The 25,370-nt window shown below is 39.7% G+C and overlaps 1 protein-coding gene across 3 annotated transcripts in view; it reads right to left on the reverse strand.

Annotated features, from left to right (window-relative positions):
• Positions 1 to 25,370, reverse strand: part of MOB3B (MOB kinase activator 3B) — a 105,669-nt gene that overhangs the window by 61,885 nt on the left and 18,414 nt on the right. For all 3 annotated transcript variants that reach the window (XR_010069135.1, XM_063320720.1, XM_063320721.1), the window contains exon 3: positions 2,532 to 3,139. Coding sequence is in view for 2 of the 3 variants with exons in the window: in XM_063320720.1 (XP_063176790.1) it covers positions 2,532 to 2,949 (418 nt within the window). In the remaining variant the exon portion in view is untranslated. The remainder of the gene's footprint in view (positions 1 to 2,531; positions 3,140 to 25,370) is intronic.

A 25,370-nucleotide genomic window follows, 5' to 3' on the forward strand; every position in this document is an offset into this window, starting at 1 on the left:
GATTCCGTGATTTTCACTGTCATTAATTTCTCTGAATGAAAACAGAGATTTGCATTAACACTAAGCCTGTGGTGCATATAAACAAAGGCTGCTGCAGAACAGGTAGGAGCAACCACTACCCAATACAATAACAAAGCTTCTCTCTCTAATCCAATTGTGAAAAGCAAAACATGTAACAACATACTTGCTGAGTGACTGCATTTCATTCAACAGCTTTATAAGAAGTATTCAGACAAGCTGGCTGCTAGTATCATCTCCATTTTACAGTTAGGCAATTGATGCGCAAATAAATCAGAAAGATTCCCTTGAAAGAAAAGTAAGTTACCCAGGAATAGACCTGAACTTCCCTTTGACCATTCTGGGTGCCTAAGTAGGGATTTGCTGAGAGAAGAGGTACCCAGAATGCAAAATTCAGTGCAGTGTGCATCTCTTTAAAAATTGTAAAATCTAAGGCCCGCCCTCTCAAGCAATTTTACCAACAGTTTCATACCACAAATTGGTGAATCAAAAAGATAATGAGAACTGTGCAGATGGCCACTGTGGTATCTACAACAAAGGCTCAAGAGGAGGGGAGAGTGGAATATGGATGAAAGTGCTACTCTATGGAGTAATGCTCTGAAGGGTATCTATAAAATCTCTTTATCGGACTGTCCAGTCATCTCGGTCTGTAATACAACCATGGCACAGTCTACCACTCCACAAAGGCTCAAGACTCTTCCCCTTTGGGTCAATTCAGAGTGAGACAAAGATTTTTCACAGATGTCGAGCATTCCAGTTTTGACTTGTATCAGAGTCCACTCCTATTCTAGACACCACAGGTCTTTCCCCTTCCTCAGTTTCTTCAGATTTGATTTAATCTATAACAGCAGAAGCTGCTAGGAGGAGAAAAACAATAGATTGAGGGTAGTTACTGATTCAGTTCTTAGGCTTACAATAGGTAAGCCTTCAGGATAAAAGTTCCTCCAGACGTACTTAGAACAAACATAAGGGGGAGCATCTAGATCCGAAAGCTTGTGTGTTATAGATTATTTGTTGGTTCAGTAGAACCCATCAGCCTGCCAATGTGATACCTGCTCCCCATGCTTGCAGCCAGACATTTTCTGCATCTGCAAAGTGCAGTAGCATAGAGTATTACTGGAATACTCCAAGATGGAAAATTGATATAACAAAAGCCTGCAGAAATACCAATGGAAGCAAAATCACATACTTCACCACACCTTCAGCCCACCTTCAATTTCAAAGATCATTCACTCTGAAGAATCATAAAACAACAAATGCTTGAGAAATCAAACCCATTTTACACTACATAAAAAGTACAATGCTGCTTCCTTTGAAATCCTCCTCCTTCTTGCTGTGCTGGCAAAATCCAGGTTAAAAGATATAGTTACTGCCTTCTTTCTACCTATTAGTGCAGAAAAGAAAGGTGATAGGAACTGTGAAAGAAATCACAAGTTTGTCCAGACAAATAGCTGTCGAGGCCAAGAATAAGGTATTTCAAAGGTCAGGAAATACTTATAGATGCAGCCTCTTGATGTATCATCTACCCATTAGCTGCAGGCCCTAGCTGCATATGAACTGCAAAATATTTGGCTGAACTTATTTTAACAAATGAGCATTCTTATTGTTTGTTACTCATCTGGGCGAAGTACTTATATAGAACATCTCACATTTCTTACAGCAAGCTCCCAGTTTTCCCACTTGCAGGAAGTGAATCAGGACTCACTAACTAAAACTGCTAAAAATTACATAAGTACACTGACATCTCTAAGATACAGCATCCTGTCTTTTTTTATTACCTGCAGCCACAGCTAAAGGTTTAGGCTGTCTACAATGACTCTTCTGAAAAGCCCTGTTCAGCCAGCAGGAACCATTCCAGCAAAGATTCTTCACCTACTTGCCCCACTTTTTAGGGAAACTGACTATAGTTTTATAAAAGGAAAATTGTGTTGCCCTTAACAGCTGTCTCACCTGGCCTGTCTAGTTAAACAGCAGCAAAGCTTGTTAGTTATATATAGTCTTAGAAACAGTAATTTGGAGAATAATTCATTTCCCTATTTGTCAGTTTTGGATGGGAAGTCCGAGAGGGTGGCAGGGCAGAGTTCATTGCATTCCTGCCTCTCCACTGCCTGTACACACTTTGAAGGAAGGATACTACTCTAATTAGGCTTTGCTGTCCATCCATTCTGTATCTGCCTAAGTAGCCAAGCAAAGTGCAAAGCAATGCAAAACTGATTAACTTTCAACAAGTTAATAATGCAATACTGACCACCCCTGGTAATAAACCTGAGAGGCTTACCAGGGACAAATGGCTAGAATGAAAACATTTTAGGGTACCAAAGCCCACCATATTTAGCAGCCACAACTAAATTTTCATACAGTTCACACTATTCCTGCAAGACACCCACCTCCTCCCTATCTGCTGTTTAAAGGCTTGAATTTCACAATCTCTAAGAATGAGAGTGGGAAGAGAACATGCTTAGTACACAGAATGAAAAGGAGTTTATGCTTTAGGACTTTTTCCTTGCACTTACCTACACTTGTAGGAAATATATCCTCATTGTTGATTTGCACCTCGATCCAGTCCATGAGAAGATTCATATATTGGGGTGCTGGCAATGCTGTGGGCTTCTTGTACTTCATGTCGTCCTGCCACCGGTATTCATACTTAGGGCCTCCAGACATCACCGGGCAGGTGGTCTCTGTGCAGAACTCACAGATAGTTCCATAGATGAGGTTGATCCTATTGAAGAAGTCAACAACATGGACAGCAACCCAGTCATTTTGGTCTTCTCCACTGGGCAACTGCACAGCCGCTTTCAAGTCCACGCCTGAGTTGAGAGAGGCCTGTGCTCGTTTGTGAAGTTCAAACCTCTGGGTTCCGGGTTCAAACTTACGTTTTGGGCGGAAAGTCTTATCTTTATTAAAGACTTGCTTGAGTGCTATGGACATGTCTGCTAATCTTCTGCTCTGCAGCAGCTGGCGGAAAAGCACTGCTGAGATTTAATGCAGGTATCTGAAAACAGTTGCTCCCTATCACAGGTCCTCCAGGCCCTGCTCTTTTTCTCAGAGAAGCTTGTATCAACTTCAGAGCAGTCTACTAGCTCTTCCTCTTGAAAGCCTCCCGAAAGGCTTCATGGCCCTAAGGATATGGAAACAATATACATTAGTGGTAAGCTCAGGTATGGCTCTGTCAGTTTGTTACTGTTCTACCATCATTTTTTAGCAATTATGAGCTAAAAAGTAAATATATAACAAGCTAGCCTTAAAAACTGGCCAACCCCTAACCTCAGGAACATTTAAAGGAAAAAAAGAAAGCCCAATTTTTTAAAGTATTAAGGAATTAACTTCTGTCCTCTTTAAATATTTACCCAAATAGAGGCTCTTAAATTATCATAAAATTGTGAAATCAGTAAGTCATGTGTAGTTTTACCATCTTTAAATCATTTTTAAACCAACTTTTTCATTTTGCTACATTTTTACTGTGACTGCATATCATACATAAACATGTATACATTTAGTAGACAAAATACTATGTGACAATTTAGAAGGCTTATCTAACTGCTCCTAAAGTGACTGATGGTGCCTCTAAGCATTCACCATAGTTTCAGTGCTCTTCTCCACAGAAAAAAAATCTCCAAGCAAGATTTTTCCATATTTGTTCTCTATTTTTAATTAACAAGCTATTTATTTTTGGAAACCTTATAGAACCTAGTTAGAGTAAAACCTACAGCATTGCACAGAAATAATACATGTTTCCCACAGAAATGTACAGAGATTGTTATTTTTCTGGACTCACCTTCAGGAATTCACTAGTGGTTTTAATTTTCTATTGGACTGTTTAGAATAAGCAGAAAGCAATGGTGAAGCTGCCACTTTCTTTATAGGTCTATTCATCTTCTCTACAGGGGAATACTTGGCATTGTCATTCTTACAAAAGGAAGAGCATAGACTTTGCATTGTTCCATCTAACCTACTCTGGCAACAAAGAACGGCTTTGACAGCCAGTCTGACTGAAAAAATAAAATTACTGTACTAGAGCCTTGTTTGTTCTTATACACGCAGAAGAATATTATCATCAGTAAAGGGAGGCAATTAGTAGGTGATCGGGTAGCTGGGGGCTATCTCAATTATACTTTTGTTTTAGTACGAAGGTTTTATGATTAAAGACAAAGAGTAAACATTTTGTGCTATGCATTATTTAAATTAAATAACACAATATATTTTAAATTTGCATAGCACTACAAAAACCCTACCCTATCTGTGGCTGATGAATTCTCATCGTGGGATTATGCACGTTCCATCCTTTCCACAGAAATCACTTCCATGGAAATTTTACTAGGCCGTGTGTGGAAAGCGCTAAATTTTTCTGAAGACAGTTGCCCAAAGCTTTGCTGAGGGGCAGAAGAGAAAAAGGTGCTTCTTTTTTCTTAAGCATCACAAGAAAGCAACATGTACCAAAGCAAAGAGAAATCTGGTGTGCTAGAGCTTGTCTCCACACAACAGACTTTAAGTGCCATGAAAAATCCTCTCCTAAATAGCTGAAAGATCAGCATCCAGCCAATTTGCCAGCTAGCAGCAGCTAAACAAAACTAACAGAGAAGTGCCTGTTTTGCTGAAGGCATGATGGAGGGATACACCAATCATGAATTTATAAACAGTTATTCTTTCTGTGCCAGCAAAATATAAGAAGTTCAGGGATGAACTCCAAGGACACTGTTGTCATATCTGACATGCCCCTTGCAGTAATGTTCAAAAACAGAGATCCTCAAACCTGACAAAGGCCACGGAAAGAAGACTTTAAACAAAACTGGACTGGGAACAATTCAGTTAACTGTTCTTGGCAGGAAATGAAGGCACTTTAAAAAAACAACTTTGCCCTACAGTTTGTTGTTTGTTACTAGGACCCATAACCTCCAGCTCTCAAACACTCTCTGTCAGTCAGCTGTTTATTTAAAGCCTTTCAAAGAATAGGTGAGTACTACTGCACAGACTGAGCTTGTGACTGACACACTTTGAGGTGGCATGGAGCCAATGTCCCAGTTTGCAAAATCAGGATGTTAGCTCCAGAGTTTTACAGCTCAGGTAACTAATTTTTTTTCCCACTTTAATATACCCAGAGCTCTTATGTGGCTACTTTGATTCCCTTCCTCACCTGTAAATATTCATGAGAACATGCAATGAGTCTTTATTTAAAACAACAAGTTGAGCACCAAATAAAACTCATCTTCAAAAGACACATTTTGAAGCACAGTACTCACTGCTGTTAAACCTTTTCCAAGAAAAACAGAAGACACCATATTTTATAAGCTATTTTCTACTGAATATGAAAACATAATTAATCATATTAAATACGTACTCTTTCCTACTCCTCTCCATACATTAAGTAAAGTCTGCATAAAACCAATTACTACAGAGAAAAAGCAACCAAAACATTCAGCAAACAACTCATTATCTCAAGTCTTCTGTGTACCAGGAGTGACATGTTGAAATTGTCTGTGGAAGCATATATACGTCACAGTCAAATTCAACCCAGAGTAATCCAAAAGAGTACTCTACTATGCAGCCAGATGAAACTGTTTTTTAACCCACCAAGGCAGAATCAGAACAAACAAGAATTTCCTAGACATTTCCTGTCTGGAGAACTTGCTGTTCAGCATCTTGCAATAAAATGTTCTTCCTCTTTCATCTTTCTGTCACTTTGCACAATACAAAACTACATACTATCTTCACAAAGCTGGACTGTCGAAGTCAAACCCACTGTTTCACTTCTCTAAGAGACCTGGCTCTACTAAAAGCTGATTTATTGAAGGCTGTGGGACAGATAGACTTGCTTTCTCATGCATTTTCACGTGCAAGAATACAAAATAGAAAAGTGTATGACCTGAATTTCACAGAAATACAGCAGTGAATCATCCCTTTGAAATATTTTTTTTTGTATCCTGCTTCCTGAGGGTATTTGCTATCTAATTAACCCTTGTCTTCACTCGAAAGCTAACAGAAATGAATGAAGAAATAAACAAGAATTTTGAGACTCACCCCCTCACTTCCGAAACAGACTTTCCTGCCGGTTACACAACTGCCCTCACTCCCTCCACTCAAGCAACCAGCTCGGTTAGGCTTTTCTAAACAGTTACAAACAGCACCACCATTACTTCCCTGGAATAAAGAGGCTTTCGCTTTACTCACAAGAGACAAAAGAACAGCCTCACCTGATTTTCAGAGGAGATTAAACACAGACACTTTAGGTTTGTATCCTTCAGAGGCTGCAGCTAATGGGAAAGCTCTAGCCACAGTCTGTGGGCTTTAAAAGCATCTTTACTGCTTAGGCAATAAAGCGTCGGAAGTTAATGGTAAGATGGCCACTCCTCTGCTTTGGATTGAATCACTAAGCCATTGCAGGAACTCATTCACCATTAGACTTCAAACATGTTGCTGCACCGTGTTTGAATCAACAATCAGTGATGAGAGGTTTGTCATTCCATCCCAGATCACATACTGTCAATTAAAACTTTGTAGTGTTGGACTTATAAAGCAAAGCTATTGCTTCAAAAATCACACAGCATTAGCGAAAGGAAAACTCATCAGATAACCTCAACAACAAAAGGTGAGCAAAACCTCTTGACTGGGCAGAGAATGGACTGAGAGCAGCCCTGAGGAAAAGGACTTGGGGGTCCTGGTTGAGAAGCTCAACATGAGCTGTCAGTGTGTGCTTGCAGCACAGAAAGACAACTGCATCCTGGGCTACATCAAAAGAAACGTGGCCAGCAGGTCGAGGGACATGATTCTCCCCCCTTTACTGCACGCTTGTGAAACCCCACCTGGAGTATCCCCCAACATAAGAAGGACATGGACCTGTTGGAGTGACTCCAGAGGAGGGCGACTAAATCACAAAAATTATCAGAGGGCTGGAACATCTCTCCTGTGAGGATGGGCTGAGAGAGTTGTGTTTGTTCATCCTGGAGAAGAGAAGGCATGGGGAGACCTTATAGGAGCCTTCCAATACTTACAGGGGGCCTACAGGAAAGATGGAGAGGGACTCTTTATCAGGAAGCATAGGGGTAACAGTGTTAAACTGAAGGAGGGGAGATTTAGATTAGATATCAGGAAGAAATTCTTTACTGTGAGGGTGGCAAAATACTGGAACAGGTTTCCTTGAGAAGTTGTGGAGGCCCCATCCCTGGAGGTGTTCAAGACCAGGCTGGATGGGGCTTAGGGCAACCTGGTCTAGTGGGAGATGTCCCTGCCCATGGCAGGGGCGTTGGAACTAGATGATCTTTAAGGTCCCTTCCAACCCAAACCAGTCTATGATTTTTATGTCACTGAGATTGTAACTTGTCTTGCCGGCCACCACTTTCACTTCCATGACAATTTTCATCTGACAAGAATGAGAAACACTCCCAGTTTCATTATCTCAGCTGATCTTGGGAGAGTTACTTCAGAGATGAAACACTCTGAACAATGTTGTGGTATTGGTTAGATTGGATCATAACTCTCATAACATCTGTGGTACAGTAGCACCCACCCTCCTTCCACATCAAATTAAATTTGACTATTGCTAACAGATATTTTGCAGTCTCCTCTCATGTCATAGTAATGCTAGCAGAACTGCTCCTGACTTATACCTGTGCCAAAGTTGATAGAAAGTGGCTTCTAATCTCTTATGACGGGTCCTAACTATACAACAGGGCATGAAAAATGGTGTTGTGGCCATGACTTTGGTTTGATGCTATACAAAGCCTGTGTTCTGGATGCTTTTCTGAACTAGGCGCTTAATATATGTCTGTCCTGATATGGGCAGCTCAGATAACTCCTTCCAACACTTCAGGTTCTCTTCTTTCTTTTCAGAGCACTGTATTTCTGAAGATGTATGAGAGTCACCAACAGCTTTTCCTCAGGAACTATTCCATGGCATGAATATTGCAGTTGGATGAATTCCCTTGTTGGCAGAGCCATGACTAAGGATTGTAACCACAGATGTGGAGATATCTCAGAACAGATAACCAGACCCTCACAAGCTTTATCCATAGCATCAGCACCACAGTAATCAATGATGTCCCCAGTCTTATGCAGAAACATGTACATATAGACAGCAACTCAGTCTAATATCAGGTATACCAAGTCAACATATGTAAATAATAAAACAGTCCTACCCATGCAGATACTACTAAAAAAACACCCACAACAAACCACACACCATGATCACCATTCATATCTGAGTCACTGCTGAGTTAAAAATATACTATATCATTTTGTCATATACTTTCTATTAAATCACAGGTAATAAGAATGTTAAATGACACATTGTTAATAAACACACACCTTTCATCACAGCACTCTAGCGAGCATTACACAAGCTTTAGAGGGCTACTGAGAAGGTATCTGGTATAATTCCCATTTTATTAATCAAGAAAGTGAGGAGACAGGACTTCTCCAGCATAAAACACACAGTAAGCTGTCTATCGAGCAGACACTGGATAGACTTCTTATCAGATACTATCCACCAGACACTGAAAACCAAGTCTGCATCAGCTGATTTTTACTTTTTTTTTTTCCAAAATATAAGCCCCCATTTTGAACACTTGCATAGTCCAATCCAAGGCCAGATGAAGCTTGTAGGAAAGCACACATTTGATCCAAATCTTGCTAAGGTCCAATATTTTGTAGACTTCTCATGTTTGGCTTCATACTTCACTGTCCATACAAGGGACATTTTACTACAGCTGCATCAGACAATTGGTACAGCAAATACTTTATATGGAGGCACATACACAGACCATGCTCCATTCTGATTGAGCAAATGTACACTTTTTGTACTTCCAGGCTCATGTTTGAGAGTGTTATACTATACAATCATCAGGTTTTCTGTTTAACACACTGAAGTACAAAGTAAGGAAGGAAAGGCCTGTCCTGAAATCTGAAAATACTTTTCCTATTTAACAAAGTAAATATCAGCCAAGTGAGTAGGAACAATAACATTTTTGTTATGTTATGATCCAATCTTATTTACATACTTAAATTTGTGCAGCGCAGCTAAGTTTTACCTGAAATCACAAGGGAAAAAATGTCATGCAATTATTTGTATTCATAGTGAAGTCTTCATGATCTGAGAAGACATTGTATAATGTACACAAGAAGATTAAGATTTGCCTTCTGGTTGTGCCAGAATTGAAAAGGAAAGCAAGAGGATCAAATCAAATTTATGTTACTGAGAATATGTCTCTCAAAAGCAGCATATGCAAACAGAGGAACCAGGTTCTGAGGGTCAGTATATCTTTTTCTACGTTCCATCCTATCCTCAACAATCTTGCACGTTTAATAAAGCCAAAATCCCAGAAATAAGGACGTCTGATTAGTACTGTAAGACTTAAAAGAAGTATACACAGATATGTGTAAACAACATCTCAGTTTCGCAGGTGCTGGCTTAGATAGCTTCTCCATGGCTTCTACAGTGTCACTTTTCAGGTAGAACCATCACTATTAAGGACAACAATGTCCTGGTGCAGCCTTTGTCCATGGTTTCTGTGTTATTTACATGAAAGCTAGAGCATGTCAATTAACACAAAAAAAACCGATAGTAAATGGTACCATCCAGTGAAAGGAAGCTTACTGATGCTTCAGGACAAGAATTTGCTTTTGTTTATTGTGGCAGAAGTCCCAGAAACTTTAGCAGAAAAAAAAATCAGAATTTGTCTTAAAGTCCTCCTCCCAAGAAGGGATTCCTGGGGCTTCTCCAAGTTCTTCCCTTTCCTCTAAAGCTACTAGGATTACCTTACACTAATCCCTATGCGATAACCACAGTAACAACACTTCAGCCTCAAGGTGGAAAGCACAGACTGGAAAGAAGCCTTCCCATAGTCACAAACACATCTCACATATAGCAACATCCACTCATTGGACATGCAGTAACAAGCCTTTGTTTTGTCTATGTATGGAAAAAAAAAAAAGGAGCAAGTGATTTCAGGAGACACATAAAAGCCACAATTGTAAAAGATCACAGAAAGCAGCATAAATATTATTTTCATAATCAGAGTGCCAAGGCTCAATGGAGTAAATATAAATGACCTTTGATTCTTTTCTTGTTTAGACTAGTAACCACTCCACCTCATTTCTAAAGTAAAAGATTGGAAAGGGAAAGCAAAATACAATGGATAACTGTCTATAAAACCATGTGCTTTAAAAATGAACATAGTTACATAACATTTGACAAACAATAACTATACTAGATCAGCTTCTGCTATGCTAATATTATGGCAACATTTAGCAAATGCAATAAAATGATGCTATATCATTCTGCCAAAATACAGAGATTTTCATAGTGATAAAATTGAAAAATAATAAATGACTAAAGAACAGGGTCAGTCCCTCTGCTGTGAATAAGTAGCTAGGGCTTGGGTGGGTGTCAGGAGCTAAAACATGACCTTTGCAGGCCTTTTTAGACAAATGCCATTAATGATATTATCATCATATTTGCCATGAGGATATTTCAGAGGTGATGTTAGGTAGAGCTACTGCATTTTAGTATCCCAATGCTTTATTTACAACCATTTAATTCCACTTTCAACAAATTTCCTTTCGATACACACTACAAAAAGGAGAAGTCCCTCTTCCCTTAGGAAAATTAGAACAATTAGAAAAACAAAACAATTAGAAGGTGGTTTGAACAGCAGTCATTTCTACAATGAAGCACATCAGCTGTTTGACAGCAGCAGAACCAGGTATGACTGCTCAAATCTCAGGTGATACGTGCTATATATTAACTCAAATGAAGCATGCTTTTCACCATGTGGACAAATGTTTGTGTTTTAACAGAGGACTTGCCTCTGCAGCCACTATTATTCTAGTGCCTTTTACAAGTGTTAAATGTAATTGCACCTCATCTGAAATTCTGGAAATGTACACTGATCACTATGGAGAAACTGAGCATACCCTGGCACTCACTTCTTCACTGCAAGTTTGTATTGTAGCAGCACCCATGGCAATCCAGTCAGGAACATGGCCTTACTGTGGCATACATTTTAAGGAACTGAAATAAGTATCTCTCAGAACTACAGTGAAGAAACTTGAAAAAATGTATGGTTTAGATTACACTGAAGTTCAGCCTCTGTTCCTCTCTCATACAGGAATTTAAGGTCTTGACCCTCTACAGACTGATAGTCATGCAGGGGTATGTATGGCTACAATTTTTTTCTGAAAAGTTAATCCTGCCTCACCTCCTCCCCTTTCATGTTCCTGCCTTCTTGCCATCTCCCCTGTGATACCTGGCCCAGGTGTTTATATATCCCCTTGCAGGGAGCTGTATGAGACTTAGACATCAACAGCAATAATTAAACAAACCACCGATTTTTCATCCTAATCAATTTCTTTCATCTCTTGCTTAGCCACATAGCACAGGGAAGAGGACAGCATAAGAAAAGGTCTGTTTGGAAGGCAAAGGATGAGACAGATGGAATAGGAAACCCGTGGGAATGCTTTTTCAGCCACAGCCACTTTAGTGAATCACAGTGTTTGCCATGATCATTTCAGACTTCCCAAACCTTTAAAGCAGGTGGGGAACTCCCTTTAGCTCAGGCAGCTATCAAAGCTGATGTCTCACAGAGTGGCAGACCACAGCGAAGCATGCAGTTCTGACAGTCTCTTTGAATGCTGTTTTTTTGCTACACACCCTGGTTCTTCCGGTTCTCTCCTTGGTCCACAGGCTTTTACTGGTCTGAGCTGTGGCTAGCACATGTGCAAGCAGAGTCACTAAACCACATTCTCCGTAAGTACACAAACACCCTCTGCCTTCATTTATCAAGCGCTTGTGACCTGCTACATCCTTCCACCACTAATAAAACAAAGCCTTTATGAGTGTATGTGCCTTGTTTCGCCAGCTGCTGTTACAATCAACAGTCTTGTGAACAGTTACCATACTGGTGGATTGGATGGTTCAGCTTACTTATTGTGGTAGGAGTAGCAATAAAACCAGCTCACTAACCCTGATTCTGCCAAAATCTTTCAGTCTCTGTGGAGTCCTCACCACAACAGTGTATGGTTGTTACACTTTTGTAGCATGCTTATTGCAGCATTTGCTGCAACAGTGAACTGTTATCCTTCATTCCTGTAAAAAAAATATACTGAGGGTAGGTGAAAAGAGTAAGAAAATTGTAACAGCCTTGAAGAAGAGGAGGAGATACAAACTAAATTACATGGTCATTCTCTGTGATAATACATGTTTGTCTCCTCCAGCATGTTTAATTTCTGACTCCAGCCTGTTTCTGTGGATGAAATTTTGACTATGCTACAGTCAGTGGGAGCTCTGATACTGACCACAACAGAGCTAAAATTTTACTTTTACACTCTGAACACTCTCCTTTGACAAGACAATAGGAACTCCTTATTAAACTACCATTCAACTTCACAAATCTCTTTGTTCTGTTCAGCTTAAATCACTCCTAAATCTACAGTCTGGCTTTTGAAAGCACTGGTACAATTGAGCAGACAGGGAGACAGTTAAAATATGATTTCTTGCTCACTCCTACACTTTCAGAACATCCGCACAATTCCCATACAAAAGCTTAAACTAAGTCCACTGAAGTCTCTTGAAAAAATGCCAGTCAGGCTATGTGAGTGACAGAGAACAGCAAAACATGCGCACATAAAAATGTGGTCTCAGACCTCATGTCAGGGCCTAACTCTTCTTTGTTGTGTAAAGATCAACCAGAGGGCAATACATGGCAATACAATGACTTATCTTCTACAAGGCAGCAGTTTATCCCCTAGAACTTCCAAGGGCCCTACTCTGCATGCAGTGGCCAAACTCAGTTTTATTTTTGGTCTAAATCTTAGCTTTAGAAAACCATGTATGTGTTCTGCTTTAAAGAAAAAAGTCTAAATCATACATTCCATCTCAGTGACATTTCAATTAAAACCACTCATTTTCTTGTCCAGGGAAAGCATGCAAAGAAACAGAGATACAAAGGCAGAGCCATGTTACATACGCTACGCTGGCAGAGATAAATAACTAACAGTCCATGGAGAAAACAGTATTTCCTGAAAGCACAGACACTGAAAACCAGAGGTAAGAAGGCTAGCTGACTTTCAATCAGACTGTTTAGCCTTAGTCTGCCTTCTCCCACCAAAGCTCAAGTTAATGTGAGGAGGGTGCACAGGGGAGATGCAGGTTGGTGACACAATGCCTCAGCAGCTGTCCTAAGAAGCTCAGGAATTCAGAGGTGTTTTCCAAAGCAAAGGTCTGCAAAGAGGCTATGGCATCTTCAATCGGTGTGCTGCACCCTTTTTAACAAACACTGGTAATTCTCATCATGGACATGGTGATTTTCAGTTACAAAAAATTACCCGTAACTCCATGCTGCTGAGAGAGAAAATTTGCCTAAAATCATGTAGGAGTCAGTTATTGAGGTCAACCCTGACCTATGCAGTCCCTCAAATTGACTGCCAATAACTCAAAAATGAGTGGGATTGCTGCAGGTACTAAACACTCCAGTAAGAGGACAGTGAAGGTAGCTTCAGTATTAATATAGGGGAGAGAGGAATTATTTGTCTTTATAAAGCAGAGCTGATCAAGACAGGACAAAATGCATGGTTCTTTACAAATGGAGGAGTGTGAAAAAAAGTGCAATAATTTAATTGCAAATATCTTTCAATTATTTATACCATAAATCTAAAACCTTGTCCTGAAATGGAGCTCCAGCAGCGGTAGGACCCAATCCATTGACTTTAAGCCACAGCTCTGCATGGTTATCAGAAAAGCTACCAGCTCAATATGGCAGGTAGGGAGAGTGGCAGCAACTACAGCTAATTACGGACATTTTCAAACTCAAACAAAGGAGACAAAGTCAAAATATTTGTACATGTGTCTTTTGAAGAATACAAAACATTTCACAGATGTGAGAGTAATGATGGTTTTGTAGGTCAAGGGTGTGGTGTACTGGTAGCCCACGACTTGGCAAGTCGTACTGTGCTTCAGCAGCATGCAGACACAAGGCACAGCCTATGCAGTTGGTGGTGGGGTCAGAAGTGTCCTGTTGTGTGAACTGTGCTTTGAAAATTCAGAGAAATAAATTATCCACTATGTTGATTTATATATTGGTCTTAACTTGCAGGACTAAACTGACTTGATGGCTGAAGAGATTTTTCTCTAGAGAACTCTTCTGATCACCACCTGCAACTTTATCATGTTCAACCTTATCATTTGATCAAAATGACCTACTATTATGCACAGGGGGAAATACAGAGAATATGCTAAATACATGCACTGCCGGCCCCGCCGCCCTGCCCCATACACCAGGCTAGAAACAATACCTAGGGTGAGGTAATCATCCACAATCCAGAGCTCTAAATCAGCGCTCTTGCAGCACTCACTTGGGGGAAAAAAACAGTGTTTTCTTTGCTATCTGTGACACCTGAAATATAACAAAACCAATTAAATGAAGTCAGAGACATGATATATCAAAAACTTAATATTGGAAAGAACACTGAGGATAGTAACTACATCCCCTGAGGACAGCCAGCCTTCTCTCCAACTCATGATACAACTGTTGCTGTAACAAGGATTGCTCACCTGGGGAGAGCATAGGACAGAAAAAAATGTGCTGTCCTTTAATGCAGTTTAGCAGCCAGTAAGTAGCCAGGACCATACTGACTGGATAGCTCTGCAGAGAGCATCACGCACCACCACTAGGGGAGCAACGCACTAGCAATATGCGGTAAGGAACCAGGGGCATTTAACACAGCAAACAAAACTTCTACTCACAAACTGATCTAGAAGGAAAGTTTGGGTGTTTTTTTTCATTAGTGCCTGTGGTAAGCACTTTATACGCAGAAGTACAGTATTTGATAACTCTTTATGGTTTGTGGGCAGAGCAACTCTCATCTAGCACTAGCTCCGAGATCAGGTTTTTGTGTTCCCCTAAACCATTTTGCATTATGCAGCACTCTCCTCTTAACCACACACACAAAAAATTCACTGTGACAGAGCTGTAAAACCAAGCTCTCAACAGGTACAAAGAGATGAATACTTCCTTCACTGCAAGCTAAGGAACTGGCTTTTCAAACCAAGTTGCCCACAGCTGTGGCCAGGAAATACCCAACAGTACAGAATGAAGGGAACAAAAAAAATCACTGTTTATACAACATGCAAAAGTGACCAGCAGAGAGGGTTAAGACGGGTTCTTTCCTAACCATTACAGCAAGCAGTTTACTCTGAAGCAAAATAATTGAGTACCCCTTGTGGTCTGTGCAGCCATAGCTCCAGCAAACAGGGAAAGCACAGCTGACAATCTCTGGAAGGTGTCATTTGAAGGACTCTGCTTTGAACTAGAGTGGTTCCCCACAGCCTGGCACTGCGCAGTTTAGCCCTAACTAAAAGCCAATTGCTGATTTTAATCAAAATTTTACTGTGAAGCTGGCACAGTTTGGAGGCAGGAGTTGTCATGGCGGCTAAGCTTCCTCCTACAGGACTAGTTTATGGAGCATGTCTCCCACATCATAATTTCAGTAACTCCCCAACAATTTCTGGCCAAGAAAAAAAGAAAACCTGATAGCTTCCTGTTTGTACTTGTATAATTATGTGTAGCACATGCTGTGACTCAAAAGGAAGGTCTCCCTCTATCTCAGTCCCTGACCAACACCATTACAAACTTTTATTTGCTGGTATAACTAAAATGTCAGTAAGGAGTTCCTGTGGTGATGTTTCTTAATGAACCTTTGAAACTTCAAGGTCACTTTTTGACCGTACCTCATCCAATAGCCTCACATCTAAAGCAAAGCTGGACAGAAGAGCTTTAGAGGGAACTGCTAAAAGGCACCTAAGACCTGTTACTTTTCACTAAGAGATGCTGGGGACGATATGTTGCAGGAGAGGCTGTCTTATCAAAAACACATCCAAACCAATAGGTGGTTACAGTGGTTACAGCAGTGGAGGAATTCACAGCACCTCCAGTATTATTTCTTAACCCATACACCAGTAAGATTCTTATTCCCTCAAAATAAGATTTCATAAGACTCACACTCGCATAACCCTTAAGACATCACAAGCAGAGGTTCATTCAGAGTAATTATAGCAAAAAAACCAATCAACAACCCAGAAGGTCACTGAAGAGACAAAACAGGCTTTGTGAGATCAGAAGCAGGAAAGCCACCAAAATGTGTGCAGAAGTCATTGGGATAAACAGCCTTGCACTATCTGCACTACTTGCACGCAAACTGAGTCCTCTATCTTATTCTTTGAACAGCTCACTCCTAATTTGAGAATCTGAATTCTGACTTCATTATGCATTAATATTCTGCTGCTGGAAAACTGACTTAAAAGTATTCCCAGGAAGGCTGCAAGATACATTTTTTTCAGATAATTTGGAGAACCTTACATAATTCATAATTTGTACAAGTTAATTGTATTTAACTGAAGAAAAACAACACCAAAGAATATCCTCCCAAAACATCACTTATTGCTTGGTATTAGAAAGTGATTAGCACCTGAGGTTTCTACCCTACCCCAGCCCTCCCCTCACTTTTGTAGAGTCTTCCAAGTGCGAAGAACTTGGATCAGCAACACGCTTTTCACCCATTCACTCAGACCATGGCCTACATACCATACCCTGTCTCACATCATAATAAAAACAAGAGTATCTGTTATGTTGTTGAATGTCTCCATGCCCAGGTTCTGTATCTCTTTCCTTCTCCTGCTTCCTACCAGAAACACACATCCTGCAACACCCAGAAGATAATAGTGTTGAGGTATTTTTTTCACTATACATTTAGCACTTCTACTACATTACTTTGTTATATTTATTTTAGTACTTTAATTTATCCATTAGAATTTTACAGAATCTTTAACAACACTGAGAATGCTGGTAACGTTCACGCAAATTTTAGCACTTGCAATTTATCCCTAAATAGGTATTAAGCCAAAACAGCCTTAGACCTACTCCCCTTTAGGATGCTTTCATCATTCTGGTTGCTACATAATTAAATGGTTAGGAAATTGCCCTGCTACCTTGTTATTCTTTATCCCATTTCAATCACATCTTTTTCTACCCATGCATTCCATACATTATGGTTTTGATCCAGTCACAAATTATTTGAGTAAACCCAGCCATATCACACACAATATCTGCTATTAGAGAGGCAGATGCCATCATAAATTTTGAGGCAGCAATCACCACAGATCCCGAGAGTACTCTGAAATAATACATACGCTCTCCGAAAAGCATGTCACCCAGGTGACTAACTGACAAGACTGAATCCCTGTCCTAATACAACAGGGACAGAAGTCCAAGTTTTCTTTAGAAAAATGCATGAGAACCCAGGATGGCAAGCCACACAACTGAGTTTCGAAGCAACCAGTTTTTTGAGGGAGTTACTGTCTTGCAGACCACTACTCTGGCTCCAGCAAGACTTGAAACTTAGGCTATAGATATTTCTGTAGGAACCACCAATAATACCCAACGAGTACCAAGGTACAAATCACTGCACGTGTATCTGCAGATGCCATAATTACAGCAAACGGGATGGTATTTAATAGACAGCTTGTCCCATACTGCTTCACATGCTGAAAACACACATCCCAGCAATGCTATAAGATCAGACAAAGATTCAGAAATGCTTTCCTCTATTGTTTTTTCTCTATAAGAAATTTTTATCCCTTCTAGTCCTCTCTTTGTTCCAAAATATCCTCTTCATTTTCCTTTGGCTTTTTTTCCTTTCTCCCCTTCTTCTACTTAGTATTTCTCACAGCCACATCCAGGAATTGCAATAGGCTTTGGTTTAAGTGCCAACTAGACAGCAATTTAGGTGCCTGACAGCACACAGCAAAGCAAAGGTTGCTAGCTACATCCCATTTTGTCTCTATTGAGTTTCTAACCCCAGGTTCAAATATGGAAAACAATCAGGCAAATATACAAAGATAGTGTAAACCACCTATGTTTACTGCTTTTTATATCATCATGTGCAGACAGGTTCAATTATTAAATTATTGAATGTGTGTGGGAGTACATGCAATTAGAGAAGTATTCTTGCGCACTTCCTGTTTTAAGAACAGGAAAACATACTACAAGTTGTATAAAATAAAATGAGATTAGCTCCATTTAGGTCAGAGACATACTGATGTGGCACCCCTGGGAATTCAAGATAAAATCGACTACTCTGTGATTCATTCTTTAATACACCTGCTTAAGCTGGCATGAAAAGTGTGGTGTAAGTAATATATAGATTTAGATAATGTGATCACTATAAAGGAACATGATAAATATAGGAGAAAACTTCAAATACCAACTACAGCAGTTATAATTACAATGGAATAATCTGCTACTGCCAGGAAATCAAGATTACCAAAATTATGCTAAGTATCATCACTCTTCTGTTTCTTTCAGCTCCAACTCCTTAATATTAAAAGAAATATGAACACTGGCACTACATTTTCCACTACTCAAGAGGCAAAACTGAAATGTTCTGAACATAAAAAAATAAACAGCTAACTTGCAATGCAAGCATCCATTCATATATCACCGGACTGAACAGAAGGAGTTAAATTAAGCTCATAGCGATAAAATGGTCATGACGATATCTTGCAATACAAAATAACAGATAACTTTCAGCAGTCTATCCAGACATCTCTAAAGGCCTGAGATTTACTTTATAATAAACACATTGATAAATCTTGAGAAAATCTAAGGATGCTTCTGACATTGTGTAGGCTCCATGCAAACCATACTATTCAAAGTCCAATGTAATTCAGTGAGACAGACTACATCTATTACATAGATGTAATATGTAGATGTTCTAGCCTACAGAGACAGATTTCCCTCAAAGCTTGTACATTTGATATAACCTCCATTTTTTAAAGAGACACACGAGTGTCTCTCTCTCAGAGGCAGAACATAACACTTAATTTCTAATACACAGGTACTTATCCAACACCCTTTAAGCCAAACAACATAATACCCTGCAAAACTCCAGAGAACAGTTGTCATCTACGGCAGGCTGGACACGTAAAACTTTTGCTTGTTGACAGAGGTCTTTGGATATACTGACTCATATTTCATCTGTGTGGCAGAGATACTGTATCCAGACTGTGAAACTGCATACTCCATACCTGAACTTGCCTTGCACAAAAGAGATTTCGGCATACGGTTGCCAAAGGGTAAGGGGTAACCTTATATGCTCGCTTCTGATCTGTCACATCCCTTTGTCATTAGGACTGTTAGATTAAATGCATGGTTTATTCCAGTATCAGGCAGATGATACAAAACAGCTTCACTGAAAAAAAACGCACAAAACATTATGTCAAGCATTATGCTTCTTGTCTGCTTAAGACTTCATGATGTTTTGGTTTCTAGGACATTATGAGATGAATACAATTAGTCTAGGATGCAGATGGTGCACTGCTGTACTACTGTTCACATGAGCTTTAAAAGATGAGACTTTGCTGGAACAGATTGCAAGAGCGCAGGCAGCAACCCAAACAAGTGAATTAGTTCAGCTGCACTTTTTTGTTTTGTGCGAAGGTATAATGAAATGGACTGAGGAAAGGGGACATCTATGGGGAATAAAAGGAATCAACTTCTTGTTTCAGGCCTCAATATCCCTGAAAACTAAAACAACCCCTACTGTTATCCTACTGTCTGCTTTGAGTTGCACACAGAAAGATCTTCAGGAATAAACTTTCAGTATAAAGAAAAATTCTTGTTTAAGCTTTACCAGCTCTAAACAGAGAATAAGAACTAAGGCATGCTTTTCTTCCCCAAGACAAAGGTAAAAAAGAGCACAGAATAGCGCAAAACTATCCTGTAAAGATTTAAATTTGCTCCATGATCAAATTTACACCTACTTAAAGTAAAGCAGCAATCTTTTTGTGGGTAAACATGTTCTCACTTAATTTCAAATTTCTAATCCAGTTTCCATGTCATTTTTTGCAGACTGAGTATTAGTCCTTCTCTGCTATTGTACCCATACACATTCGCTCATATTTAAAGATCTGAAGCAAGCATCTGCTACTAGTGCAGTACCTTAGTTCCAGAGGAAAACTATGATGATGACCCTGTGGAAGATAAGTAGTAATAACTCCTTTTAATTGTTTTTGCTAAAGGAAGAAACCACCTCTGGAAATGTTACACCTGTCAACCATGAGATGAAATGCGAAGTTAAGGACTTTCTAACTATGAAGCTTTAAGACCCAATGCCTTATAAGGACTTAACATTTTGGAAAATGCACTTGCAATTGCTCCTTTCTATAATATTGTACTAAAACAGCCCACTAATGGCAAGTCTGTCTCCTTTTTACCTAATGTAAGTCATAAAAGAGTAGTCTGAAGAGCCAACAAAGATTTGGCTTTTCAACACGAAAAATCATGGCAAAAATATACTTTAGTGCATCTGATTTTTTTTGTGTGATTCCCATCAAGTGCTTTTAAAAATAAATCTTGGAATTTAGTGTCCTGGACATGTTTGAAAATAGGTTTCACATCAGATAAGATATACTGGACCATTGTACGTTCCTTCCTTTAGTTTAACTAACGAAACAAGACTGACCTACCTAAGGAGAAGCTTAGTTTTGATGATAAAACCAGTATAGACTGTGCTGAATTTAATACTAATGCCTGATAGTCTTACTGCAGCAATATAAACACATTGATCAGGACATAATTAAACCCCACAATTTACAAGCGACAGGGCAATATGAACAACACAATAATGTAGTATCTATCAGCTTAATTTATTGCATTGCTAAGCACAAACCTGTATTAAGAGCAACTAATGGCCCTGCCTTAGAAATCTAATAATTACAAGTAATAACTCAGCAACTCCACCTTTCTGGATTAAATGTCAGATTATATGGCATAATAAACAATCACACACATGTCATGGTTTAGGCCGGATTGGCCAATGACAGATGACTGATGCTCTCCCCCACCTTTCGCTCTTAAAATCGAAAGAAAAGAGATAAAGAGATTCGTGAGTTTAGAAAGAACTAAACTACTTTAATGAAATATTAATAATAAAATAAAAAAAAGAAATAATGAAATAGATACAACATATACAAAACTGTACCAAGCTCCCTGGATGATGTCACTGTCAGGCACAGGGAAAGTCCCAGACTGCACTCACCAACAGACAGGAACTGGATTCCAAATCTGTAGTCAGGAACACACGGATTGGGTCAAAGGCAGATGAACAGACAGAGTCTTCCTTGGACGCCGGCCACTGAAGAAAGAGGCTGACCCCTTTGATCCCTCAGCTTTTATACTGAGCTTGATGCAGATGGGCTGGAATACCCTGTTGGTCAGTTTTGGGTCATGTGCCCTGTCCGCTTCTCCCCGCAGGTGGGACCCCTCTATGCTTTTCCACTTCCAACCCTCCAACAGGGCAAATAACAAAGTTAGCTGACCTTGGCTTTTATACTAAATAAGTATAAGCAAGAGCCTCTCTGCATACCAGTCCTTGGCATGAACTATAAACAATCAGGTCTTATCTCTCTGGAAGCGAACAGTGTCTGGACAACATGCTGTTAATTTCAGAGAGTCAGAAGAGGCTTAGCTAAGAAGGGCTTAGAACTGAACACATTTTGACTGTACAATTTGCAGAGACAACACAATTCCAGCCAGGGAGACAATTTCATACGGAGCACAGCCTGATCACCTAAGCCACCTGACCTAGCCAACACTGATACTTCACCACTGCACTCCCCAGGACACAGAAATCTCTTGGATTTGTGGTTTCCAGCCCAGTCCAGTCCTCAAAGTGTCGCTACACTCCACTCCTCAGAGCACAAAAACTGGGGAGGCCTTCTGGCCCTTGGGAGCACACTGGTCCAGCAATACATTCAGGCTAATCAATGCTCCCCTAATGCAGAACACTGGTGGCTCAAGCAGACATAAATACAGTAGTACAGCAGGAGCAAGCGCAGCTGCCACTGCCATGACTGAGAACATGGCAAAAGCTAAAGCTTTCAGGTAAGCAGTGGCAGTTATTGTCATAGCAAAGTACATAAACCCTACAAATTCATTTCTTCTGGGATAAAGTGTAGGGTAGTAGTAAGATACAGAGGAATTACAGTTAGAACCTTTGGGAAGGGAATCATCTGTTCAAATGTAGGCATTTCTGTTGTAGATTTTGACACATTTGGTTCTTGCCTGAGCTTCCATTATCATTAATGAAGAGAAAGGCATTTCTAGGACACAATTCATCTCACCCTAGACATGTAAAATACATTCAGATGCATCAAACTTAAAAATGCTCATCTGTCTCCTCCGACAATAAACGTAGCCCAAGGTAATGAGCCCAGTTGTGCAAGTCTCACAGTGTAAACTGGAAGCTGCAGTTCCCATCCTTAACATCCCTTCATGCCCTCATCACTACCGCATCATTAGATTACGCTCATGCTCCTTTGCCCATTTTTCTTCTACTGTCTAAACAGAAGCACAGTAATGCTTTAATGTAAAACAAGGTTTCATTAATAAACACTCTGATTCTCTGATGCAAGATACTTTTAGAAAGTGAGTAATTATTATGTAAATATTGTATTGGGTCTTCATGACAAACAGTAATACTTCTCTACTGAATTTTAATACAGCAGTGTAGAAGTGCCTCCAATGGCATACGATATAGCTGCAACAGATTATGAGACCTAAGATTCTCATCCCTGACACTTTCTATCTAATCCCATTGGAGGCCTTACGGTTTTAATGCAGCCACTGGTGTCCTCACACATACTGCACTGAAATTTCAAAAGTTACTCTTTCCAGACTTATTCCTCTTAAACACATAGCAATTCCATTGACTCAATACACACTGATATAAAATATAACAAAGAGTTTAGAAATGTAAGCTAGAAATTAGCCACTACCATGGCAGAGAGAAATCCCTCCTGGTCTTCATTAGAGTAACTTTACTTGCAAAGGTGTGCAACACCTGAAAGTCCATTAAGTGTGAATATGCTGGTGAGAACTCGGTAATAATTTTTAAGCAACACTGTTAGAAATCTATTGAACAATTTAGCCCTGCTGAAAAACACCAGATACTAACATATCTTTCTTGCTCCTCCTTGCTAGTTCCCTGGAAGCTATTCTTGATCTTAGCTATCCAAGGCAAATGACTGCTAAATTCAAATGGCCTTACATGGCCTGCATGCATGCCCTTACAAATACAACCTCCTTCCTGTCACCTTATTTTATTTTCATTGCATTGAATAGGTTGTCATAAGGCACTAGGCATCACATTAAAAGGCTGTAACCAGTTCAATGAAGACTCTCAAGGCTAAATCCTTCATCTAATAAATCATATGCACTCCCTATTATCGTGTGAAGCCCTCTACTACACCATAAATTAACCCCTTATACCTATCTTACTTTCTCTTTGAAGATCTCAAGCTATAACCATCTTTTAATCCTAACTAGTTCCTATATGAAAACAGTGTTATGCCAGACTTTGGAAAATAGAAGCTGATGATTTCTCTTGGTAATGCCTGGCACAGCTGTCTCTCCGAGCCTTGATTTTTGTTACCATGCTAGTTTAAAGTATGATGCAGAAGAAAGTACCTGGAAAAGAGGATATCAGTTAATATCCTGAGGTCATCATAGCGGACTCACCCATCATCCCGTGTGGATTCTGCAACCTGTCTCGATGGAAAGCAGCCAGCCTTGAGAATTTTGGAGACTGGCTCTACAGCAAACCTATCTGTTTGAGTGGGAAGGCTGGGTTAAACAGGCTTCTCCCAGCTTATGCTCCAGTATCACTGGTAAGAGATAGATCATTAATAACATTATTTGCAAATCTGCCTAAAAAAGTGACCTGGCACTTGCATTTGGGTCACTGTATTTTGTAAAGCAGCACACAGCAGATTTCAAGACTGTCTAAAGCAAAAAGCACAAGGAAAGTTCTGCTTCCTCCAAATCCCTCATAAAAGAGAGAGAAAAGCTGTCTAGATATGCAGTCAGGAATAAATGCAAAATTCCCAAGGATTCACAAGTGAAATATTATTCCTCTGCTCTCAGGACACTAAATGAGTGAAATCATGCATCTCCTGTGCCGTGCACTACAGAGATCAGCCACATTTTTTAGCAGCTCATTCTATTCTTTTATTCCATCACCAGGGACAAGATGCTTCAGCAGAAGGCTTTTCGGCCTAAGAATGTTTGTTGCAAGACAAGGTGTCTTAAAGGTAGTGTCAAATCAAAATTTTGTTCAGGGATTTCAGTGGAATGCCATCAATGTTTTACATGCTCTACATTACATTTTAGGACTCTTTCGTCGCCTATATACCTAATGGAAGCACACTGCCCCTGCAATCATCCACGTTTAGTGACACTGCAGAAACCAGTAAATTGCTACGAAAGCAATAGAAAAAGCTAGGAGGTAAAAAGCCTACATCTGCAAGCACAATGAGCTGTACAACACAAGAGGAATCTTCCTTCTTTACAATTCTTTAAAGGCCATTAATGTAATCAAGTTGTGTTGGGTGTCTATATCAGTACAATAAACCAAAAAGAAATCTGGTTATAAAAGCTACTTCATCATAATAGTGAAAGATCTGGTTTTCAAATGGCCCATCTCTCTGCTGTAAGATATAACCACAACATTCTTATCAAAGCCAATCCCACTGTCTCTCATGTAAAATATTTGTCTCTTCAAGTGCTTTAAGAACAGCAGATGAAAGCAAGAAACACAACAGCAAGTCATTTGTCCAAGGTCACAATCAGGTCAATAGCAGACTAAGGAATAAAACCAAAGTTGCCACCTGTTCGTAAAGCTAGACTCCAAACATGTTCTTGAAGTAGACTTCAGCACCTCTCTTTAACTCAGCTTGAATCTGTGCAATGAAACAACATATGTCCTGATTTCCACTGGAAAATGGAGTCCTCTGGATCTAACAGAGTCACATTGGAAATGAAACAAGTCTGTACTTTAAGATGTGAGAAAAATTAGTAGCACAAACTTGACATCTTCTTATCCCTCAGGAAGTTTTTTTCTCTGACCTGCTAGGAAATTGCACTGCTGTTAAAGTCTCAATGTCCTTCAACAAGAATAGGCATGGTCATAATTATTGAACTAGCATGTTCAACCTGCAGAACAGAAAATAAGAAGTGGGAGGTGCCAGCTCATGTTATTGCAAAAAAAAAAAAAAAAACACGGACATGATTCATTATATTTGTTAAGACAGATGGAAGAGCAGAGGACGAATTTGATTTAATTTATGAGTTGACTTTTGTCTCCTGCATGTATTCCAGCCTTTCATCTGACTGCTTGATAGTCACCTCTTCTTCACTGTCTTGTTTCTTAGCTCTGGAAACTGTACCATTTTCCAAAGGAACAGCAATATTGTAGACTGAGAAGGTTTATAAGGTGTTGCTTAAGGTTGCTGTCTGAAAACAGTAAGT

The sequence above is a fragment of the Chroicocephalus ridibundus genome, chromosome Z, assembly GCF_963924245.1.
Source record: "Chroicocephalus ridibundus chromosome Z, bChrRid1.1, whole genome shotgun sequence".
Classification (NCBI taxonomy): Eukaryota; Metazoa; Chordata; class Aves; order Charadriiformes; family Laridae; genus Chroicocephalus; species Chroicocephalus ridibundus.